Below are 25755 nucleotides of genomic sequence, written 5' to 3'. Positions count from 1 at the left end.
TAAATAATCATGAAATTAGAAAATTACCACTTGGCAATACACAATGCTAACTTACACAGAGAAGATACATCAATAAATGATAAAATCAGGCTGGGCACAGTGGCTCCCGCCTATACTCCCAGCACTTTGGGAGGCCAAGGCAGGAGAACTGCTGGAGGTCAGGAGTTCGAGACCAGCCTGGACAACATAAGTAGTCCCCCCACCCATCTCACAAATTTAAAAACTATCCAGGCACAGCGGCATGCACCTGTAACCCTAACTAGTGGTAAGTCTGAGGGCTGAGACAGGAGATGAAGGCTGCAGAGAGCAATGATCGCACCACTGCACTCCAACCTGGGCAACAGAGTAAGACTCTGCTCTAAGAAGAAATAAATGAATAAATACATACATTTTTTAAAATGCTAAAACCTCCTCAATAGTATAGTAGAAAGTAAAAAAATAAATAAAAATGTAAAAACAAAAGAATAAATGGTAAAACCAGTGGGTGAAAGTTGGATGACAAACAGGATGGTTTCAAAGTAACTCCCTGTGTTAGTCTGCGTTGTATTGCTATAAAGGAATAGTAATATTCCTGAGGCTTGGTAATTTATAAAGAAAAGATGTTAATTTGGCTCATGGTCATTCAGTCTGTACAAGCATGGTAGTTTGGCTTCTGATGAGGCCTTAGGAAGCTTCTTTTAATCATGGCAGAAGGGAAGGGAAGCAAGTGGATCACATGGCAAGAAAGGAAGCAAAAGAGAAGCCAGGCTCTCTCAGACAAGCTCTCACATAAACTAACAGAGGGAGAAGTCACTTATTACTGTGGGGAGGGCACTAGAACATTCATGAGCAGTCTGCTCCCTATGACCCCAACACCTCCCACCAGACCCCATCTCCAACAATGGGAATCACATTTCAACAAGATATTTGGAGGGGACAAATACTCAAACTATATCACTCCCTGAAAATGTATTAATTACACCGGGAAAAGGGTCACTTTACTTGGGGAGAAATCTCATGAGCTTATTGAATGATCAAATAATATCCCCAGTGACAGGATAAGTGAACATCATGTGCCACCTGAGGGGAGAAGAGTACATTTCTGTAATATTACCGCCAAAATTGTATGACCTGAATTAAATCATGAGGAAACATCAGACAAACTCAAACTGAAGGGCAGTTTCCAAAGCAACTAGCCAATAATCTTCAAAAACATCAAACCCATCAAGGTCAAAAAAGACTAGGAATTGTTCTGGAATAAAGGAGCCTGAAAGGACACGACAGTGAAATGCTATGCTCGGATCCCTGTGCTACAAAGGATGCTATGAGGACAGGTTGATAAAGCCTAAACGGGATCTCATAGAGAAGGATATATGAGAATTCTTTGTGCTGTTCTTATGACTTTTACATAGGTTTGAAATTTTTATTAAAAAAAAAATAAACTTTTGGCCAGGCACGGCAGCTCATGCCTGTAATCCTAGCACTTTGGGAGGCAGAGGCAGGCAGATCACTGGAGGCCAGGAGTTCGAGACGAGCCTGGCCAACATGGTGAAACCCTGGTCTCTACTAAAAATACAAAAATTAGCTGGGCATGGTGGCGCACGCCTGTAATGCCGGCTACTTGGAAGGCTGAGGCATAATAATTGCTTGAACGTGGGAGACAGAGATTGCAGTGAACCAAGACTGTGCCACTGCACTCCACCCTGGGCAACAAAGCAAGACCCTGTGTCAAAAAAAGAGTTAAAAATCACTTTCATTAACTGTAGTCTGAATGTGTCCTCCAAAATATGTATGTTGAAACTTAATGGCCAATGTGAAAGTACTAGGAGGTAGGATGTTTAGGAAATAAAATCAAGTCCTGAGGGAAGAGCCCTCACAAGCAGGACTAGGGCCCTTATAAAATAGTGCAAAGGGATGGGTTCACTCTCTTCCACTCTTCCGTCATATGAGAACACCTAGACAGTGGATCACATGGTGAGAAATAATAAACAAATTATTTGAGTAGACAGTGCCATCCATGAGCAACGAGGCTTTATCAGACACCGAGCCTGCCAGCACCTTCATCTTAGACTTTCCAGCCTTCAGAACTGTGAGAAAATATTTCAATTCTTTATAAATTACCTAGTCTCAGGTATCTTGTTGTAGCAGCACAGACTAAGACACTGATGTTATCAAATCCTACATCTATTGCAAGATTTTCCATTTTTCTTGGTAATAAATTTGCATCACGGATAGTTTATGAGAAAATGTATAAAAGAGACTAAATGTTATTGACTCATTGGATAGGAATAAACTTTAGCATTAAATGAAGAATAGTACCTGAATATGGATTAATCTTACATGTGGTTAGCTCATTAGTGAATATTTTTGCATCAGGATGAATTTTATTTCTTTATACAACCCATACCTATGAGGCTGCATATCTTTATTTATTAATTATATTGTCTCTGTTAATGCTCACCATAAACCTATAAGTGCTATTATTATTATTACTTTGAGACGGAGTCTTGCTCTTGTCACCAAGGCTGGAGTGCAGTGGCACGATCTCAGCTCACTGCAACCTATGCCTCCTGGGTTCAAGCGATTCTCCTGCCTCAGCCTCCTGAGTAGCTGGGATTACAAGTGCCCGCCACCATGCCCAGCTAATTTTTGTATTTTTAGTAGAGATGGGGTTTCGCCATATTGGCCAGGCTGGTCTCAAATTTCAGACCTCGTGATCCACCCACCTCGGCCTCCCAAAGTGCTGGGATAATAGGAGTGAGCCACTGTGCCGGCCTAAGCGCTATTATTATTAACCTATCTTACAGGTGATGAAAATGAGGTTTGGAGAGGTTAAATACTGAGTTCACAGAGCTGCTAAGTCACAGAGCTCAGCTTTGGAACCAATAAATTAAATTATAGAACTTATTCTCTAAACATTAACAAATTATTTGAGTAAAATGTAAGCCATCTCATTCTTTTATTCATAACAAACATGTATGCTTATTGATAGCACTAAAGAGTTGGAAGAAACAAACAAATTCCCATGCTAATTCCTACCTGTGTCTGCCTCATTGCCCGTTCCACTCGACGCGTACTTCCTCTCTCAAGTTTTGTCCGGAGGATTAAGGCTGATGTCTGAATGGCCCAGAACTTTGGTTGTGAAAGCAAACACTGACAGAAGGGGGGGAAAAAAAAAACAGAGAAAAGAGATAAGCCAGGTGATCCCATTCTGAATAGGACAAAACTAATTCTTCCAAAAATATCGGGTACACTTAAACACAGATTTGAAAATCTTCCCAGTGCAAAGACTAAAAGTTTTCTTTTTCTCAATTTGTATTACAGAAATCATTCTAAAACATATGAGAATGCTTTCTGGCATTCGTTAGGGTAGGAAGTCTCCAATTTTAATGAAAATGCATTCCTAGAGGGGGCCTCTTAACAAAGACTGGCCTATATCAAAACCAAATATGCACATATCGAAATATACTGAAACTGGCGGCCAGGCGCGGTGGCTCATGCCTGTAATCCTAGCACTTTGGGAAGCCAAGGTGGGTGGATCACCTGAGGTCAGGAGTTCAAGACCAGCCTGGCCATCAAGGTGAAACCCCATCTTAAAAAAAAAATATATATATATATATATACTGAAACTTAACCCCAGAAAAAGCTGTGACCACCATCACTCAGAGAATATAGTAGAAACCATCCAATATGATCACAAATGTAGTGGGAAACAAAGTGAAAGTACTGGATAAGTGAAAACAAGGACAAAATGTACTATGATAAACAGGGACTGCTTGGTATAATCAGCACAATTTAAACTCTCTTTGATGACAACATGGAATTTGATATTGTCTCTGGGTGATACTTCACAACAATTACTTTCAGTAAAGATTACTATAAATAAAGGAGAAAGACCTGCTTATTTACCTGGAAGTTGATGCCATCCTTGGTCCTTCTCTTCTTTCAAAACGTCAGATGGAAAACATCTTAGAGTACAATTAATCACTGAAAAATCTCACTACTCATTAGAGGCACCTGGGAAGCTTGATTTTCAAAGGTACATCAGATCTCTGAGAGCAGGATCTGGGCGTCAGCTTTGGTGGCTGTTTTATTTTTGAGACAGAGTCTCACTCTGCCACTGAGCCTCGAGTGCAGTGGCACGATCACAGCAAGCTACAGCTTTGACTTCCGGGGCTCATGCAATCCTCCCACCTCAGCTACCAGAGTAGCTTGGACCACAGGCCTGCACCACCATGCCTGGCTAATTTATTTTATTTTTTGTAGAGGCAGGATCTCCCTATGTTGCCCAGGCTGGCATCAGTGTTTTTTAAAATACCCCCCAGGTAATTCTCAAGTGTAGCCAACTTTAAGAATTATTAGGCTAAGATAAAATAGTATTTGTCTTTTATCAAACTCATCCATAACTCCAAACTCTCATTAAAGGTTAGCAAGAAGTCCTTCGGCCTATAACTCCTTACAGTTCAGTTCACTCATTTGTATTACCTGCCTGACTCCTACAGGCATTTGAATGTTTAACCTCTAATCTAGACCAACCTCCTTACAATTGAGAGGAAAATGAAGCACCAACAGGTTAAATTACCTGCTCAATGTCACACCTTTATTAATGGCAAAAGCTGGTACTAACACTTAGCATCCTAAGCCTCAGAACACCTTTCTGTTATTTTATAACATTTTATCCAAATAAACTTGTGCTCATTTAAATAGCTAAATTAAGATATGATTACTTCCTGGACATGGATAATACTACCAAGGAAACATCAGAAAGTAGAGTAATATAAAAAGAGGACTCAGTAAAGAGCCTTGGAGATGGCAAAGGAAGAGGAATAGGCAAAGAATACATGAATAAGAGAGGAGATTCAAAAGAATGGAACCAGCTGGGCACAGTGGTTCACGCCTGTAATCTCAGCACTTTGGGAGGCTAAGGCGGGTGGACCACAAGGTCAAGAGATCAAGACCATTCTGGCCAACATGGTGAAACCCCATCTCTACTAAAAATACAAAAATTAGCTGGGCATTGTGGCACGCGTCTGTAGTCCCAGCCACTTGGGAGGCTGAGACAGAAGAACTGGTTGAACCCGGGAGCAGAGATTGCAGTGAGCTGAGATCGTGCCACTGCACTCCAGCCTGGTGCCTGGCAATAGAGCTGTCTGATTCTGTCTCAAAAAAAAAAAAGAAGAAGAATGGAACCTTAGTGAAATTTGTTTATTAATTCACTTGAGCACCTACTCCCTACATGGCAGTGTGTACTAGGCCCTAAGGACAGAATAACAAAATAGACAGGGTCCCTGCCCCCAGAAAACATACATTCTAATCTTATTATTCTATAACTGACTTTGCAAATTAAAATATTTGTATCCCCTTGAAATATAGTTTATAAGATTAATGTATAACCTTATCTTGTTGGCCTCCATTAACTCAAATCTACAAAAAGAATGAATTTACCAACATAAATAGGTGCATATGGCCCTATAAAACTATGAATGACAAAAGAGAAGACATTAAAAAACTAATTCTTTAAAATGTTTAACACTACTTGTCAGATTTTATTATAAAATGTGATCTCAAGAATTTTCAGGCAAGGCGTGGTGGCTCAGGCCTGTAATCCAGCAGTTTGGGAGGCTGAGGCAGGTGGATCATCTGAGGTCAGGTGTTCAAGACCAGCCTGGCCAACGGGATGAAACCGAATCTGTACTAAAAATACACAAAATTAGCCGGGCATGGTTGCAGGCGCCTGTAATCCCAATTACTCAGGAGGCTGAGGCAGGAGAACTGCTTGAGTCTGGGAGGTGGGGGTTGCAGTGAACCAAGATCGCACCACTGCAATCCAGTCTGGGGAACAAGAGCGAAACTCCATCTCAAAAAAATAATAATAATTTTCAAAGCAAAGAACTTTTCTCGTTAGGTAAATGTGCAAAACTGATTCCACTATCCACAATGGGTCGCATCACTGCCTTCTTTTTCTTTTCACCTTATTAAAGGAATTATCATCTGTCATCCCATGATAACAGAATGGGTAAGTATTGAGGAAAGGGCTCCGTAAAACAGTGAGAAAAGTCTGTGGAGTCAAAGATAAAGAGGCATCCCAGCCCCACGAAGTGATCTGGGAAAGTTACTTGACCTCCCTGGTGTCTCACTTTCCTCCTCTCTAAAATTAGAGTAGCAATTCCCGTCTCTCACAGAGTTGTGAACACTGAGTAAGTATAAATAAGTAAAGCTTAATAACGCCTATGAGAGTACCCACTGAAGAGCACATCTGGCCCCCTCCAGGAGATCTCCTCCTCCAGTGTTTACACTCACCCTTGATCTGGCATGGGCATGGGCAACAGTGCTCACCTTCCAACCACGCTGATCATTCTGCCAGCAACAATGGTGTGGTGCACAGACCAGCTGAGCCCATGGGTGTGTTAGAGTTAAAACCCACCTTTAAAAAGGTTGTCCCAAAGGCTTGCACAGCAGCTTGCACAGCAAAGGGATGAAATATCTTCCTCAGATAAATGACAAAGTTCACTGTTTTCTATACTGGTATGAGAACACAAGCCTTGCCTAAGATTTCTATTTGAAGGTCAACCAAAACATTCTCACTAAACACTCAAAGTAAGATAAAATCTGACAGATACTTCAAAAGCTTTAAAGAAGGACCTAACTGGATAATGGCATCACTAGCATCACTGAAGAATGTAATGATGTCTATTTGGCTGGGAGACATAGACTGGAGAAAGTTTTTCTGAGAGGAATTGCATATAGGCTATATTTAATATATTTTATAAAACACTGCTGCCCATGAGGTTAGAAATCATCACAATATGGGACACTGGGTAAATAAGAAGAAAACTAAACAGGAAATATGTTGATTTATGGAGCTCTATTGACTTACAAGAAAATGGCGTTTTAAAAAAATTTCAGCAATCAAATGCAATGGAGAGAACAGCAATCTAACCTACCTAAGCAGCAGGCCAACCCCAGCTAGTGAGAGCTCAAGCCATAATCTACACACACATCTGGACAGAGTTAATTCATAGTCCTTACCATGCCCCCAAATAATAGGGAGCTACTGCTCTTAATTCCATTCCATTTAGAACTTGAGAAGTGATCATCCCAATACCTACATGGCTGGCTCTGTCTTATTTAGGTCTTGGCCTAAATGCCACTTTGTCAGGGAGCCTTCTCAACCACTGCATCTAAGTGACTCCATCTCTATTCACTTTGTCAGGGAGACTTCTCTACCACCACATCTAAGTGACTCCATCTCTACCCAGTGATTCTCTATCACTGCATCTAGTTTGGTTCCTCCAGGGCAGAAGTTCCAGCTATTTGATTCCCGGTACCTTACATACTGTCTGGTAGACTGCAAGAAAGGGATAAAAAGAGGGACAAGGAAAGAGACTTTTTCTTTTTCTTCTTTTACCTAGGGACAGGGGTGTACAAAGCTGGTTCTTCTGAAACAGAAAGTAAACTAACAGTGGCTGGTGCTTATGAAAATCCACCTGATAGATTCTTTTTTTGGGCATTCCCTAGATAGAATTGGGAACATAATCTCCCAAGGACACAACATTGTAAATATAACTATCATGACATCAAAATTTTATTACTATGACCTAGGCAATCTGTGGTTTATGTAGGCTTTTGCAAGGCAGCTCAGAAACTTAAATATTATTTAAAATATTTTTTCTTTAAGATAATATGTTCCAAATGCTAAATAAAGTAACTTTATGGTTGAGTGAGACGGCTCAACTATAGTCACAGCACTTTGGGAGGCTGAAGAGGGAGAATCACTTGAGACCAGGAGTTTGAAATCAGTCTGGGCAGCATAGCAAGCCCCTATCTCTACAAAAAAATTATAAAATTTGCTGGGTGTGGTGGCATATGCAAGTAGTTCCAACTACTCAGGAGGCTGAAGTAGGAGGATCACTTGAATCTGGTCAAGGCTGCAATGAGCCATGATCACACCATTGCACTCCAGCCTGGACGACAGAGTGAGACCCTGTATCAAAAATAATAATATTCCATTTGCTTCACAGCAAGTAATAATACAGTAAGGTGTTAACATAATGTGTTATCATGCTTTGCAAAAATCTATAAATTAAGATTATTACTGGCCCAGTGCAGTGGCCACTTTTGGGGCTGAAGCAGGTGGATCACCTGAGGTCAGGAGGTCAAGACCAGCCTAGCCAACACGGTGAAACCCCATCTCTATTAAATACAACAAAAATTAGCTGGGCATGGTAGTGTGCACCTACAATTCCAGCTACTCAGGAGGCTGAGGCACAAGACTCGCTTAAACCCAGGAGGCAGAGGTCGCAGTATGCCAAGATCATTCCACTGCACTCCAGCCTGGGTGATGGAGTGAGTGAGACTCTGTCTCCAAAAAAACAAAAATTAATTTTTTCCTAAACTAGTTTGAATTCCTCTACCTTCTCAGCTGTTATCTATGTGCCCTTGAATAAGCAGATTAAGCTCTGTGGGACTAAGGATGTCTTATCCATAAAGAGAAAAAAGTAGACTAAAAGTTGACCAACCACCTCCAAAATTCTGTAATAATGAAGGGAAAATAAGGTCACAAATCCCTATGTTTTTCCTTGTTGAATTCTGGTTATTTTCTATTTTAAATTAACATTAAGCTAAATGCAATTATTACAGACTTCATATTGACTGAAATATCTTACAAATACATTTCTTTACTGTTTAGTAAAAGTGTAAGAAAAGTACTTGAGAACAGCTAAACTGCTCAGATGCCAAAAATTGGTAAAGATAAAAGATGTTGAAAACACCAAATTGTAACTCATCAGATTAGGAATGGTGTCTTACATATTAAGAGTTTAAATAGCACAGTTTCAGCCATGATAATAAGAGGCAATTGACTTAATATATAGACCTAAATATAAGCTGATATAATGTTATTACCATAGAATTCTAGCTACCCACTATTTCTTTTTGTTTGTTTATATTTTATTTTTTGGAGATAGGGTCTCACTCTGTCGCCCAAGCTGGAATGCAGTGGTGCAATCTTGGCTCACTGCAACCTCTGCCTCCCAAGCTCAAGTGATTCTCCTGCCTCAGCCTCGTAGGTAGGTGGGACTACAGAAACTTGCCACCACACCTGGCTAATTTTTTAAATTTTCTATAGAGACAGGGTTTCGCCCAGACTGGTCTCGAACTCCTGGGCTCAAGCAGTGAGCCTACCTTGGCCTCCCAAAGTGCTAGGATTACAGGTGTGAGCCACCATGCCCAACTGCTACCCCCTATTTCTGTGAGTGGAAAACAAAATACATCAGAGAATAACAGGAACTGTAAAATTTTTAGTGACTGCTCTATATTCTATAGAAGATACTTTATGCTATCTTTGTATAAAAAAAGTAAATCTAGGCATTAGTAAAAATCCTCTCCAAACTAAATATAGTATTACCACATGATTCAGCAATTCCATTTCTGGGCCATGCCTGAAAGAATTGAAGTCAGATATTTGCACACCAATATTCATGGCAGCATTATACACATAGCCGAAAGAAAAAACAAATGTTTCTTAAGAAATGGATGCTAAATAGTGCTATAGGCTAGCCAGATGTGGTGGCTCACACCTATAATCTTAGCACTTTGGGAGGCCGAGGTGGGTGGATCATGTGAGGTCAGGAGTTCGAGACCAGCCAGGCCAACATGGTGAAATCCTGTCTCCACTAAAAATATAAAAATCAGCTGGGCGTGGTAGTGCACACCTGTAATAACAGCTACTCAGGAGGCTGGGGCAGGAGAATTGCTTGAAATTGGGAGGTGGAGGTTGCAGTGAGCCGAAATAGTGCCACTGCACTCTAGCCTGGGCAACAGAGTAAGACTCCATCTCCAAAAAAAATAATAATCCTAACACTTTGGGAGGCAGAGGAGGGCGGAACACTTGAGGTCAGTAGTTTGAAACCAGCCTCGAAAACATGGCAAAAGCCCCGTCTCTACTAAAAACACACACAAAAAATTAGCTGGGCATGGTGGTGGGTGTCTGCAATCCCAGCAACTCATGAGACTGAGACAGGAGAATTGCTTGAACCTGGGAGGCAGAGATTGCAGTGAGCTGAGATTGCTCCACTGCACTCCAGTCTGGGCAACAGAGTAAGGTTCCATCTCAAAGAATAAAAATTAAATAAAAATTTTAAAAACACAAAAATGTGGTATAGAAACAACAGAGTATCATTCTGCTTTAAAAAGGAATAGCATTCTGATACACATAACACAGAGGAACCTTGAGGACACCATGCTGAGTGAAGCCCGTCAGTCACAAAAGAACCCTTTTTTTTTTTTGAGGTGGAGTCTCACTCTGTTGCCCAGCCTGGAGTGCAATGGCACAATTAGAGCTCACTGCAACCTCTGACTCCCAGGTTCAAGGAATTATCCTGCCTCACCCTCCCAAGTAGCTGGGATTACAGGTGCATGCAACCACGCCCAGATAATTGTCGTATTTTATTTATTTATTTATATTTTATCTTATTTTTTGAATTTTGCTCTTGTTGCCCAGGCTGGAGTGCAATGGCACCATCTTGACTCACTGCAACCTCTGCCTCCCAGGTTCAAGTGATTCTCCTGACTCAGCCTCCCGAGTAGCGGGGACTACAGGTGCCCACCACCATGCCAGCTAATTTTTTGTATTTTTAGTAGAGATAGGGTTTCACCATGTTAGCCATGCTGGTCTCAAACTCTTGACCTCAGGTGATCCACCTGCCTCAGCCTCCCAAGTGCTGAGATTATAGGCGTGAGCCACCTTGCCTGGCCTAAAAAAGAACAAATATTTTATGATCCCCCTTAAATAAGGTACCTAGAGTAGTCAAACTCATAGAGATAGAAAGTAAAATGGCAGTTGCAAGGGCTAAAGGGAGGGGAGATAGGGAGTTACTGTTTAATGGGTACAGAGTTTGGGAAGCCGAAAAAGTTCTGCAAATGGATAATACTGATGGTTACACAACACTGTGAATGTACATAATGCCACTGAACTGTATCCTTAAAAATGGCTAAGACGGTACATTTTGTGTTATGTATGTAAAAAAGCATGTATTTTACAAAACTATTACTGTTAAAATCCTTAAAAAGACAAAGCAGGCTGGGCCTAGTAGCTCACACTTGTAATCCCAGCACTTTGGGAGGCCAAGACAGGAGGATTGCTTGAGCCCAGGAGTTTGAGATCAGCCTAAGCAACACAGCAAGACTCTGTCTCTAGAAAAAATAAAAAATAAATAAAAAATTAACCAGGCATGGCAGTGCATGCCTCTGGTACTAGCTACTTGACAGGCTGAGGCAGGAAGACTGCTTGAGACCTGGAGGTCCAGGCTGCAGTGAGCCATGTTCAGACCACTGCACTTCAGCTTGGGCAACAGAGCAAGACTCTGTCTCAAAAAAAAAAAAAAAATTTATATATATATATATATACATACACACACACACACACACACATACACATACAGAGAGAGAGAGCAATCTTACATTCAAATTTAGTACTGCTAAAAATATAAACAGAACATATAAAGACAGAAATATAATTACACCCAAACTAATATTTCATTACTAATAATTTTATTTGAATAGAGACGGATCTTACAATGGTACCCATGTTGGTCTCAAACTCCTAGCCTCAAGTGATCCTCCTGTCTTGGCCCCCCAAAGTGCTGGGATTACAGGAATGAGCCATCAGGCCTGGCTACTAATAATATTTCGTATGAAGCATCCAGTATGCACATATAGAATGCTGCCAAATTTCAGAATTTTTTTTCCCAAAAGCTGGGTTATTTTAGCACACGAAAAGGCTCTGATATGTTTCTATATAGTTAATTATAGTAAACACTTTATTTTTAATTATTTATTTCTCCAAAAGGACACATTTTTTTTTAATTTTTTATTGCATTTTAGGTTTTGGGGTACATGTGAAGAACATGCAAGATTGTTGCATAGGTGCATATGTAGCAGTGTGATTTGCTACCTTCCTCCCCTTCACCTATATGTAGCATTTCTCCCCATGTTATCTCTCCCTAACTCCCCACCCCCCGCTGTCCCTCCCCTATTTCCCCCCAACAGACCCCAGTGTGTAATGCTCCCCTCCCTGTGTCCATGTGTTCTCATTGTTCAATGCCCGCCTATGAGTGAGAACATGCGGTGTTTGATTTTCTGTTCCTGTGTCAGTTTGCTGAGAATGATGGTTTCCAGGTTCATCCATGTCCCTACAAAGGACACAAACTCATCGTTTTTGATGGCTGCATAATATTCCATGGTGTATATGTGCCACATTTTCCCTGTCCAGTCTATCATCGATGGGCATTTGGGTTGGTTCCAGGTCTTTGCTGTTGTAAACTGTGCTGCAATAAACATTCGTGTGCATGTGTCCTTATAGTAGAACGATTTATAATCCTTTGGATATATACCCAGTAATGGGATTGCTGGGTCAAATGGAATTTCTATTTCTAGGTCCTTGAGGAATCGCCATACTGTCTTCCACAATGGTTGAACTAACTTACACTCCCACCAACAGTGTAAAAGTGTTCCTATTTCTCCACATTCTCTCCAGCATCTGTTGTCTCCAGATTTTTTAATGATCGCCATTCTAACTGGCGTGACATGGTATCTCAATGTAGTTTTGATTTGCATTTCTCTAATGACCTAATGACCAGTGATGATGAGCATTTTTTCATATGTTTGTTGGCCTCACGTATGTCTTCTTTTGTAAAGTATCTGTTCATATCCTTGGCCCACTTTTGAATGGGCTTGTTTGTTTTTTTCTTGTAAATCTGTTTTAGTTCATTGTAAATTCTGGATATCAGCCCTTTGTCAGATGGGTAAGCTGCAAAAATTTTTTCCCATTCTGTTGGCTGCCGATTCACTCTAATGACTGTTTCTTTTGCCGTGCAGAAGCTGTGGAGTTTGATCAGGTCCCATTTGTCTATTTTGGCTTTTGTTGCCAATGCTTTTGGTGTTTTGGTCATAAAGTCCTTGCCTACACCTATGTCCTGAATGGTTTTGCCTAGATTTTCTTCTAAGGTTTTTATGGTGTTAGGTCTTATGTTTAAGTCTTTAATCCATCTGGAGTTAATTTTAGTGTAAGGTGTCAGGAAGGGGTCCAGTTTCTGCTTTCTGCATATGGCTAGCCAGTTTTCCCAACACCACTTATTAAACAGGGAATCCTTTCCCCATTGCTTGTTTTTATCAGGTTTGTCAAAGATCGGATGGTCGTAGATATGTTGTGTTGCCTCCGAGGCCTCTGTTCTGTTCCATTGGTCTATATCTCTGTTTTGGTACCAGTATCATGCTGTTTTGATTACTGTAGCCTTGTAGTATAGTTTGATATCCGGTAGTGTGATGCCTCCCGCTTTGTTCTTTTTGCCTAGAATTGACTAGGCTATGCGGGCTCTCTTTTGGTTCCATATGAAGTTTAAGGTGGTTTTTTCCAGTTCTGTGAAGAAGGTCATTGGTAGCTTGATGGGGATAGCATTGAATCTGTAAATTACTTTGGGCAGTATGGCCATTTTCACGATATTGATTCTTCCTAACCACGAACATGGACTGTTTCTCCATCTGTTTGTGCCAAAGGACACATTTTTATGAAGATATAAAATACTACGTGTTGCCAATTCTTATAATTCATATTTTTATTCCAATAATTCACACTCATTTGTCAGAAATGCTATGAAAATTTCTTAACAGTTTGCTCTAAAACTGGTCCTAAATAACAGAGATTACCAAACAGCTGATGCAGAGTGTTAGTGTCTTGTTCTGAGGGAAATGCAGTAACTACTCAACTGCAAAAGCCTCTACAACAGTGGTTCTAACCAGAATTTTATTTGTTCTAGATACAAGTTTCCTGGTTTTGCTTTTTTGTTATTTATTTTTATTTAATAAACACTTACATAACACATTCTATGTGCTGGTCAGGCACTGGTCCAAGTGCTTTACAACAGTAATGGTATCTTTTCATAAAAAGCAGTACTAACTATGGCCCAGCGTGTCATTTTTTTGTTTTGTTAGAGCTTTACGGTCCTGTTTCAAAGTCCCGAGGCCTCAAAGATGTTCTCCTACATTCATCCTCTAAGAGCTTTATAGTTTTGCTTTTCACTTTTAGATATTTTGATCTATTTGGAATTGTGTTTTATATACAGTATGATATAGAGGTAAGACGCCCATTTTTCCTATAGATATATAAATTATCTAGTAGTATTTACTGAAAAGCCTATCCTTTCTCACTGTATTGCAACTCCACCTTTGCCATAACGCAGATGAACTGTATACGTATGGATCTGTTTCTGGACTATTGGTTGATTTATATTTCCTTGTGTCAAAATTTCTTAATTCTGTGTTTTCTTAATTATGTGTTTTAAAGAGCATAAAAATAACCTAAAGAGCTTGTTAAAACATTGAGTTCTTGGCTCCAACCTCAAAGGTTCTGATTGAATAGGGTTTAGGGTGGAGCCAGAGAAATTCCATTTGGAACAAGCTCCCAGGTGACACTGATGCTGCTAGTCCAAGGCCTCCAATTTGATGAGCACTATCTTAAAACACTGTTGAGGATGCTGAGTGTATGACTGCTGAGAAATGCTGAATGTAAGATAAAATATATTGTTTGCTAAGAAGAATGATAGCAAGGAAAACCTAGCTGCCCCCCGTCCCCCGCCAAGTGGAAAACTACTTGGGGCATTCTAAAGTAGCAAGACAGTATATCATACACCAGTTAAAACAATTCTTTAAAGCACGGGATATGTGACCCTGCCCCTGTGGCTCCCTCGTGGAGAATACTTTTTAGTTTGTCTGTGATCAGTGGTAAGCAGGCACCAGCTGCCTACCTAGTTTATTTTTGTTCTATGAGAAAACACTGAACAGCTGTTTGTTAATAATAATCACCTGTTCAGAGAGAATAACTACGTGAGTCAGCTTCTGCTTGAGGCCTTCAGCCCAGAATGCTGTCAGCCCCTGGGGCTCTCAGCTCGGAAAGCTGTTGGCCCCGGATAGTCCCACTTTGCTGTTCTATCTGGGAGTCTGCTTCTCAATGCCTTCAGTGCCACCTGGGTGGGGGTCTCTATGGCCGAGCTGGTCTCAGTAAAATAGGTATTGCTGTCTTGTCATAGAAGTCCTCCCTTCCAGCTCTGTTCTTCAAGACTGCCTGAGCTATATCCTTAGTCCTCTGCATTTCCATATGAATTTCAAAGTCAGCTTTAGTTCCACGAAAAAACAATAGAAACAATAAAAACAACAAATTCAAATGGCTGGGACTTTGTTATGGATTGCATTATTATGTAGATTAATTTGGAAAGACTTGAAATTTTAAAACATGAGGTCCTCCATGAACAAGACATATCCCTCTATTTATTTACATCTTTATTAATATCTCTTAATTATGTTTTACAGATTTTTTTTTTTGAGACAGGCTGTTATCCAGGCTGGAATACAGTGGCGCGATCTCAGCTCACTGCAACCTCCGCCTCCTGGGTTCAGGTGATTCTCAGCCTCCCAAGTAGATGGGATTACAAGCGTGCACCACACACCTGGCTAATTTTTTATTTTTTATTTTTTTTATTTTTAGTAGAGACGGGGTTTTACCACATTGGCCAGACTGGTCTTGAATTCCTGACCTCAAGTGACACGCCCACTTCAGCCTCCCAAAGTGCTGGGATTACAGGCGTGAGCCACTGTGCCCAACCAGACTTTTAGTATAGAGATCTTATAAATCTTTTGATAGGTTTATTCTTAGGAATTTGATGTTTTTTTGATACTATTACAAATGCTTCTTTTCTCTTTTCAATTTTTAAAAATTGTGGTAAAATACATATAACAAAATGTACCATCTTAACAATTTTTAAACACATAATAATGTTAATTAAGTACATTCACATTGTTGTACAACCAGTCTCCAGAACTCTTTTCATCTTGCAGCTGAAACTCTATACTCATTAAACAACTCCCAATCCCCCTTCCCCCAACGCCTGGCAACCTGTTCTGCTTTTTGGCTCTATGAATTTTGACTACTCTAGGTACTTCATGTGGAATTACATAGCTGTAAATGCTGTCTTATTTTTAACCATGGATTCTATAAACTGTGGTAACTGATGAAATTTCAGCTCACTAAATTATAAGTATTTGGCTAAAAATCCAAATGGGGTTTGAAAAAGAACCCTAAGAAAGTTAGTGTACTCAGAAATCCCCCGCTTCATGGCTGGGTGCGGTGGCTCACACTTGTAATCCCAGGACTGTGGGAGGCCGAGGTGGGCAGATCACTTGAGCCCAGGAGTTCAAGACCAGCCTGAACAACATGGGGAGACCCGTCTCCACAAAAAAATAAATTAAAAAATTAAAAAAGAAAATCCCCACTTTCAGAATTAGGACACTGCTGAAGAACCTCATGCCATTTGCACCCTTGTACTTACCCATGAGATGGAATTTCCACTACTTTTACACATCAAAACAAAGGCCAGAAACGACTTACGAGTGGTAACATTTATATGTCTATCTTAAGAAAAGTTCTTTCATTACTTACCCCTCATTGACCAAAATCCATAAAAGGTGACCCACTGAGCCAGTAAACTTTTACAAGTATATAATTTTTTCATATGCTTTTAATATTTTTCTGATTTGTGAATACTGAAATAAACTCAGTAATTTTTATTTACAGTTATAATGTTTTATAAATTAAAGAATCAATTCACTTCAGCAATTGTTGATAAGCTGTGTAAGAGGATATTTTGAGAACAAAGGGAGGCATTCATTAAAGATTAAGAGATGCTGCTCTGCAAAGGTTAGTGGTAACTTAGCACTTAAAGATATATCACTTGAGCTAATGCTCAGACTCATACTAACATCTGAGGAAACTCGGCTGGCTGCCTGAAATGTAAAGGTCAGTGAATACCACTTCAATTCACACTAAAAAGTAAATTTTTGGTGGTTGCAGTGGCTCACATCTGTAACCTCAGCACTTTGGGAGGTTGAGGTAAGGTAGGTGGATCACTTGAGGTCAGGAGTTCAAGACCTGCCTGACCAACGGGGTGAACACACATCTCTATTAAAAATACAAAATTAGCTGGGCATGGTGGCGCACACCTGCAATCCGAGCTAACTGAGTGGCTGAGGCAGAAGAATCACTTGAACCCAGGAGGTGGAGATTGCAGTGAGCCAAGATCACACCATTGCACTCCAGCCTGGGCAATAAGAGCAAAACTCTGTCTTAAAAAAAAAAAGTGGGGTCGGGCATGGTGGCTCATGCCTGTAATCCCAGACCTTTGGGAGGCCGAGGGAGGTGGATCACCTGAGGTCAGGAGTTCAAGATCAGCCTGGGCAACATGGTGAAATCTGATCTCTACTAAAAACACAAAAATTAGCTGAGTGCGGTAGTGCATGCCCATAATCCCAGCTATTCGAGAGGCTGAGGCAGGAGAATCACTTGAGCCCAGGAAGCGGAGGTTGTAGTGAGCTGAGATTGTGCCATTGCATTCCAGCCTGGGCAACAGAATGAGACTCTCAAAAAAGAAAAAAAGTATTCATATGATGACAAGTTATATATGTACATGAGAGAGATTTACTATTTTATTCAGCTAGCAATTTCCCACTGTTATGCACATTTCCCTCATCCCCCAGAAAAATAGCAAAGAAAAATCTGTACCACCATTAAAGAGGATCTAGAGTGTTGTTTCTGTTCAAAACAAATTTCCTTTTCATTCTTAACATTGCACATTTCAAATAATAACGTTCTTCCAGAGGTCACTACGATCCCTTCAAATGACAAACAATCAGGCTACTCCTTTAAACATGAAGGTGCTTTCAGACAGCTGCTTTTTCCATATATAAATCAAAAGCAGCTCAGAGCTCTCCTTGTGCATGACTGTTTGGCTACAATAAAGCCAAATCGGATGATGCCCACCCAGGTCATGCTGACCTTCCAAAGCAAGGAACAAAGAAATACTATAAAAAGAAGAACTTATCAACAATGGCTGCTTGTTAGAAATTGTTGCAATAAAATAAAAAGCCTGAAAAAAAAAAAAGAAGAACTATGCCCGCTTTTTAATGATCTACTTAAAAGAGCATTCATTTCTGAAATCAGTACCAAATGACAGTAAGTTTAAAATTCCAAGTTTAATCTATAAATAGTTCCCAGTAGAAGTGGAACAGCAGCCCAAATCCACTATCCTCGCTTGGTAGGTCATTTAAAAATTTTCTCGCCGGGCGCGGTGGCTCACGCCTATAATCCCAGCACTTTGGGAGGCCGAGGCGGGTGGATCACGAGGTCAAGAGATCAAGACCATACTGGTCAACATGGTGAAACCCTGTCTCTACTAAAAATACAAAAAAATTAGCTGGGTGTGGTGGTGCATGCCTGTAGTCCCAGCTACTTGGGAGGCTGAGGCAGGAGAATTGCTTGAACCCAGGAGGTGGAGGTTGCGGTGAGCCGAGATCGCGCCATTGCATTCCAGCCTGGGTAATAAGAGCGAAACTCCGTCTCAAAAAAAACAAAAAACAAAAAAAAAATTTCTCAAATCTATTTTCCCTAAGTCTTACTCTAAACAAATGGACCCAGATACAACTTACATTCTCCCACATCCTTGCCTTTGCTTATGCTATATCACTCCATCTAAACATTATCTGCTGTTCAAGCTACAGCTCAAGTCCTCCCTTAGTGAACAAAGCCTACTTTGACTGCTCAGTCCTGAATATTTTCTTCCTTTCTAAGCAACTAGGCGATATCTTTATCTGTGCTATCAATTTGTAGTTTAAACTGTCTAGTATTCCTAAGTACAGTTTCACAAATTTATCTGATCTGGGTTAAATTAAAAATTCCATGAAGGCAAGTCCTATGCTTTATGCCTTTATTTTTTCCACAATATCTAGTAGCATGCTTGACAAATTTTAAGACTCTGGATCTTCTGCCATTAAGCTTTTAAACTCTCTCTGCTATGCAAATTTTCATACAGCAAAGACACCAGAGATCAATCTGTTGGTAACTTGGCTTCCTCAAAAAAGAAAAACCTTCTGCATTCAGGAGACTTTAAGCCAAATGTTCTATAACAAAACCATGTTTTTTTCCTCACGATCATTAAAGCAAGCACTGTTACTGGAGGACCTGCTGTACACTGTCTCAATTCAAGCCACTTTCCAAAAACCTATTACTGTATATCCTTCACCCAAATTCCCCACATTTTAACATTTTGCCACATGACCAATAGTTTACTTTCCACACCAGATATAGATTCTACTTAAAACAGCATTTACAGACTTAAATTCTATTAATTAGCTACTTTTATATCGATTAACACAAGTTGCTTGAAATCATATATTAATACCTCACTTTATTTCAATTACCTATGCTATTCTATATACAAGTGTCATGTGCTAAGAAATCTTAAGATTTTATATTCATCCTAGCTATCTTTCTATTTGTTGTTTTTGTTGACTCTCAATCACAAAGGGGAAAAAATTCAATTCAACAAATATTTTTTCAGTATCAATAATCTGTGTTAAATGCAAAGGGTCAAAAGTGCCCCCAGTTCAAGCTCTAAACAGTATATTCCTCCCATTAAATTTGAGGTTTCTTTTGCATGCAGGTTTCAAAAAATATTTGGGGAAAACTAGCTTGATTTTGCCTCAAGAAAGTAGTAAACCTCATAATGAATATGAACACTTATTGAGAAACATTAAGTTTACCCTGCCCCCATGGCTCCTTTGTGGAGGATACCTTGTAGTTTGTAATTAGTGGTAGGCAGGTTACAGCTGCCTACTTGGTATATTCCTGAGTTATGTGTATATGTAAAACACCTGTGTATTAATAAGAATCACCTGTTAAAGAGCAAATAAATACGTGGACGAATCTCTGCTCAGGGCCTTCAGTCCTGGAGAGCTGCAAGCCCCAGAGGCTCTCAGGCTGTTGGTTCCCCAGCATAGATCCACTCTGCTGGCCATCTGGGTCTGCCTCTCACTGCCTTGTAATACCTTCAGCCTGCCTGGGTGGGAATCTCCCAGCCAACACTAAGCAATTTGGTTCTTGGTAAACATTAAGCAATTTCCTACTGTGAATTTGTTCTCCTACATTTTTTCCACTTAATAATTAGGTAAGTTGAATAGTTTGTGGGTTGTCCTTCTGAAAACGGTGGCATAGTATAATCAATATTGAAACCCAAATCTATATTAATAATCTTAAATAGTATAGCTCTAAATAACACATGTGCATCCTTCCCTTTAGTGAAGTATATGTCAGACAAATAAAATCCATACTCAGTATTGTGACCTGTTTTGACAAATGTATACACCTATATAACTACTATTAAATCAAATTTCCCATCATCCTAAAATGTTTCCTTGCAACATTTTGTAATCAATCTGTGATCTACCTTCTGTCATTATAATGTAGTTTTGCTATTCTAGAATTTCCATTAAATAAAATCTTTTTTTTTTTTGAGGCAGAGTATAACTCTGTCACCCAGGCTGGAGTGCAGTGGCACAATCTTGGGTCACTGCAACTCTGCCTCCCGGGTTCAAGTGATTCTCCTGCCTCAGACTCCCAAGTAGCTGGGACTACAGGCACACGCCACCACGCCCGGCTAATTTTTGTATTTTTTGGTAGAGATGGGGTTTCACCATATTGGCCAGACTGGTCTTGAACTCATGACCTTGTGATCCTCCCACCTCAGCCTCCCAAAGTGCTGGGATTACAGGTGAGAGTCACCGCCCAGGAAATAGCCTGGCTTCTCTGACTTATAATAATGTGTCTGAAATTCATCCATGCTGTTGCATTTATCTGTATTTCATAACTTTTTATTGTTGAGTGTTATTTCTTTTTTTGTTGTTTTTAATTTTTTTTTTTGGTTTTTTTGTTTTTTATGTTGAGTATTATTTAATCAAAGGGATACACAGCAGTTTATCATTCACTGATGGACATTTGGGTTATTTCCAGTTTTAAGCTATTATGGATAAAACAGCCATGAGTATTTGTGTACAACTCTTTGTAAGGACATATACTTTGATTTCTCATAGCTAAATACCTAGAGATGTAATTGATGATTAATTTTATGAGAAAATGCCAATCTGTGTTCCAAAGTGGTTGTGCCATTTTACATTACCACCAGAATAGTATGAGTTCCAACTACCCTACACGGTGTTATGTAAGTCTTTTCAGTAATGTATAGTGGTATCTTGTTGTGGTTTTAATTTGCATTTCTCTGATGACTAATGATATCACACATCTTTGAAGCACTTCTTGGCCTCGTATATATCTTTGTTCAAGTGTCTGTTCAAATATTTTGTCCATATTTAATTGGTTGGTTTCTACTATTGAGTTGAAAAGGGTCTTTATCCTAAGTAAAAGTCTTTTGTGAGATATGTGCAGTATAAATATTTTCTCCTAGTCTACGGCTGGTGTTTCATTTTCTTAATGTCTTCAAAGAGCAGAAAGTTCTAATGTTAATAAAGTCCAATTTATCACTCTTTTTCTTTTATGGGTCATGCACTTAGTGTCCTAGCTAAAATTTCTTCACTACTCAATGTTACTACAATTCTGCTTGAAGAAAACATAGAAGAAAAATTCTGTGACATTGTGATCAACGATTTAACTTCACAACTGACCTTCACATATAAATTTCTTCTGTGTTTTCTTCTTTGGTCCATGGATAAAATATGCAGTTTAATTGTTTGGTTTACAAACATCTGGGGGTTTTCTAGATATCCAATAGTAACTTATGTCATTTAATTCAATTGTGGAAAAAACTAGGTACTATATGTCATCAAATTCTTAATTTATACATTCATTCTTTCATTTATGGAGATTTGTTTTATGTCTCAGTATATGGTCTTGCTGCACTCACCATATGCATTTGAAAAGACCATGTATTTCAAGTGTACTCCATAAACATCAATTAAGTCAAAATGGCTGATGATGTTTATCCAATTTATCTATTTACTTACTTGCTGTTTGCCAAGCTGTTCTAACAATTGCTGACAGAGGTGTTAAAATATTCAACCATGATTGTGACATTGCCTATTTTTCAATTTAGTTTTGTTCATTTTTGTTTCATACACTGTGTAGCCATTATTAGATACATACACATTTATAATTATCATGTCTTCCTGGTAAATATTCCTTTTATTATATTTTTTTAAACATTCCTTTTATTATAAAGTGGTCCTCCCTGTCTCTGGAAATATTCTTTGTAATGAAATCTATTTTACTTTACATTAATTTGGCAAATCTAGCCTTTTTATATTTAGTGTTTTCATGGGATAATAGTTTCCATCCATTTATTGTCAACCCAACTAAGTCTTTACATTTAAAGTACATCTCTTCTTGGAAGCATTTAGTTGTGTCTTGCTTTTTAATTCCGTTACCAACATTTGACTTTTATTTGGAGTATTTATCCATAAGCATTTAATATAATTACTGATATGGCTGGGTTTAGATATGCCATTTTACCCTTTTTTGTTGTTGTTCCATTATGCTGCTTTTCTTGCCTTCTTTTTAGATAATCTGAATATATTTTAGGTTGCCACTTTGACTTCTTACTGGATTTTTAGCCAGATGCCTTTGCATTTTTAAGTGGTTGCTCTAGAATAACAATATCTTTAATTTTCCACAGCCTATAATAGTGGAAAATTAGGCTGAGCACACGGTGGATCACGCCTGTAATCCCAGCACTTTGGGAGGCTGAGGAAAGTGGATCACAAGGTCAGGAGATCGAGACCATCCTGGCTAACATGGTGAAATTCTATCTCTACTAAAAATACAAAAAAATTAGTCAGGTGTGGTGGCATGCGCCTGTAGTCCCAGCTACTCGGGAGGCTGAGGCAGAAGAATTGCTTGAACCTGGGAGGCGGAGGTTGCAGTGAGCTGAGATCTCGCCACAGCACTCCAGCCTAGGCAACAGAGGGGAACTCCGTCTCAAAAAAAAGATGTTCCACTACCTCTGCCCTTCATAGTTTTGGATGAGAAGTTAAAGGCATTTGCAGTGGTCTTTCCCCTTGTATAATGTGTCCTTTTTCTCTACAAATTCCTTTATTTTGGACCATTATAAGCATTTTTCCTTTATACCACTAAGCATAGTTTTCCGTTACGCCACTAAGCTTTTTTAAAAAATTGTCTGCTAATTCTAACATCCAGGTCATCTTAACGTCAGACTCCATAGACTCTTTTCTCTTGTGAATAGTGCACATTTTCTTCATTCTTTATTTGCTGAGCAACTCTGGAGGGTATCCTATAAATTGTGAATGTTATGTTCTGCAAACTGAATTTAATTATATTGTTCTAAAGTATTAGCCTCTTTAAAAACACACATAGCCAGACATGGTGTCAAATGCCTGTAGTCCCAGTTACTCAGGAGGCTGAAATGGAAGGATCACTCAAGCCCACAAGTTCAAGACCAGCCTGAGCAACATTACAAAACCCTGTCTCTACAAACTAGCCAGACTGTAATGGTACATGCCTGTAGTCCCAACTACTTGGGAAGCTGAGACAGGAGAATCACTTTCAACCCAGGAATTCAAGGCTGCAGTGAGTATGATCATGCCCCTGCACTCCAGCTGCAGTAACAGAGAGAAACCCTGTCTCAAAACAAAACAAAAAACCCCACAAAATTTGGTTTGACTGAACCTGCACACATAGTCTCTTAGGTAACTGCTCAAATCTCATCTGACTTTGTTTATCCTTAGCTGAATTGTTTAGAGTATGCCCTACACATATTTGCATGGCTTAAGGGAGAGCCAGGACAATGTTTATATACAGAATGTAAGAGTCCTTATCCATTACTCTCTCCTTTATGAGATGCCCTCCCTCACATTCCAGCAGCCACAGTAACCCTAATATACTTACAAAGACAGCTTAACTGCTATGCAAGTTTTAATTACCCTGCATGTAACAAACTGGGATCTAGTCACAGGATAGAATCATGAAAATAAGAAAATCATCCAATGTCACTAGGTGACACACTGCATGTAACACACTGAGATCTAGTTACAGGATAGAAATATGAAAACAAGGCAGGGCATGGTGGCTCACACCTGTAATCCCATCACTTGGAGGCCGAGGCAGGCAGATCATTTTGAGGTCAGGAGTTTGAGATCAGCCTGGCCAACATGGTGAAACACCGTCTCTACTAAAAATAGAAAAACTAGTCAAGTGTGGTGGTGCATGCCTGTAATCCCAGCTACTTGGGAGGCTGAGGCACAGGAATCACTTGAATCCAGAAAGCAGAGGTTGCAGTGAGCCGAGATTGTGCCATTGCACTCCAGCCTGAGCAACAGAGTGAGACTCCATCTCTCACACACAAAAAAGAAATCTGAAAATAAAATCACCCAATGTCATTCCCTTCTTCCTAGCAAAAAAAGTCATCTCCAGAATCTTTCTACCTTTAATCATTCCCCAGTATCACCAGGTAGTTGGGTTTTTTGTTGTTTTATTTTGCCCACAGTTGGTCATTTTTTTCTGCAGAAGGATAGTTTCCAATCAGAACCACTATAGAAGCAGCCAGGCGTGGTGGCTCACGCCTATAATCCCAGCACTTTGGGAGGCCGAGGCAGGCAGATCACTTGAGCCCAGGAGTTCAAGACCACCCTGAGTAATATGGTGAAACTCCGTCTCTACCAAAAATACAAAAAATTAGCCAGGCATGGTGCTGTGCACCTGTAGTCCCAGCTGCTCAGTAGGCTGAGGTAGAATAATCACTTGAGCCCAGGAGACAGAGGTTGCAGTAAACTGAGATTGTGCCATGGGCAACAGAGTGAGACTATGTCTCAAAAAAAAAAAAAAAAAAAAAGAGGAACCACTACAGAAGCAGAAGTCCTTCAAATGAATTTTAGAATCAGCATGCCAATTTCTGCAAAGAAAAAAAATGCCTACTGGGATTCTGACTTCTATGGATTTAATTTGAAGCTCAATTTTACAGGAATTGTGAATTCAACATATTGAGCCTTCCAATCCATGGATATGGTAAATCCATTTATTTAGATAATTTTTAATTTCTCTCAATATTCTTTGTCATTTTCAGATAGAGGTCTTGCACTTTAGTTGTAATTATTTGTAAATATTTGATTTATTTAAAACTATTGCAAATGATTTTTAAATTCTTTTCCCAATTATTCATTGACAGTAAATACAAGCGTAATTGAGTTTTTTATGTTGACCTTGTATTCTAAGAACTTGCTTATTAGTTCTAGTAGCTTTCATGTTCATTCTTAAGAGTTTTTCTATAATATAAACATGTCATCTATGCATAAAGGTAGTTTATATTCTAATTTCTAATCGGTGTACCTTTTATTTCTTCATATCTTCTTTTTATCTATAGCACTACTGGGATTTCTAATTCAATGAGAAGAGAAGTGAAGAAAGCAGACAATTCTCCCTTTTTAATGAACTTAGGGAGGAAAGACTACTTTTCACCAATAATTTTAGCGTGATACACTTCATCAGGTTGATATTCTCTTCTATTATTAGTTTACTAAGAGTTTTTATAATGAAAAGGTATTGAATTTTGCCAAAGGCTTTTCTGTTTCTATTAATATAATTATTTGGTTTTTCCCTTTTGCTCTATTAATAAGGTGAATTGTGTTGTTTCATATTAAACCAATTTTGTATTCCTGGGGTAAACACTATTTGGTCATGACATATTAGCCTTTTTACATATTACTGTTTCATATATTTTATCCAGTTTTATAGTTGTTGACAATGGGAATTCAAGTCCAGTAACAGTTGGCTGGAAGGGAAATTCTAATAAGCATAAACCTCAAGACACAGCTAACTGTGGAGGGCAAAAAAAAAGCCATCCGGTCCCAGATTATTTGTAATTTGAAAGAGAA

At 39.3% G+C, this 25755-nt stretch overlaps 1 protein-coding gene across 3 annotated transcripts in view; it reads right to left on the bottom strand.

The window, feature by feature from the left end:
* Positions 1–25755, bottom strand: part of TTC27 (tetratricopeptide repeat domain 27) — a 191180-nt gene that overhangs the window by 118478 nt on the left and 46947 nt on the right. For all 3 annotated transcript variants that reach the window (XM_021674421.2, XM_021674423.2, XM_021674422.2), the window contains exon 10: positions 3019–3132. In XM_021674421.2, the coding sequence (XP_021530096.2) occupies positions 3019–3132 (114 nt within the window). The remainder of the gene's footprint in view (positions 1–3018; positions 3133–25755) is intronic.

The sequence above is a fragment of the Aotus nancymaae genome, unplaced genomic scaffold, assembly GCF_030222135.1.
Source record: "Aotus nancymaae isolate 86718 unplaced genomic scaffold, 86718_ANA_hifiasm-v0.15.2.pri h1tg000057l, whole genome shotgun sequence".
In the NCBI taxonomy this organism is placed as follows: Eukaryota; Metazoa; Chordata; class Mammalia; order Primates; family Aotidae; genus Aotus; species Aotus nancymaae.
Note: the sequence above shows the minus strand (reverse complement) of the source record. Positions and strands in the feature narration are given on the sequence as shown.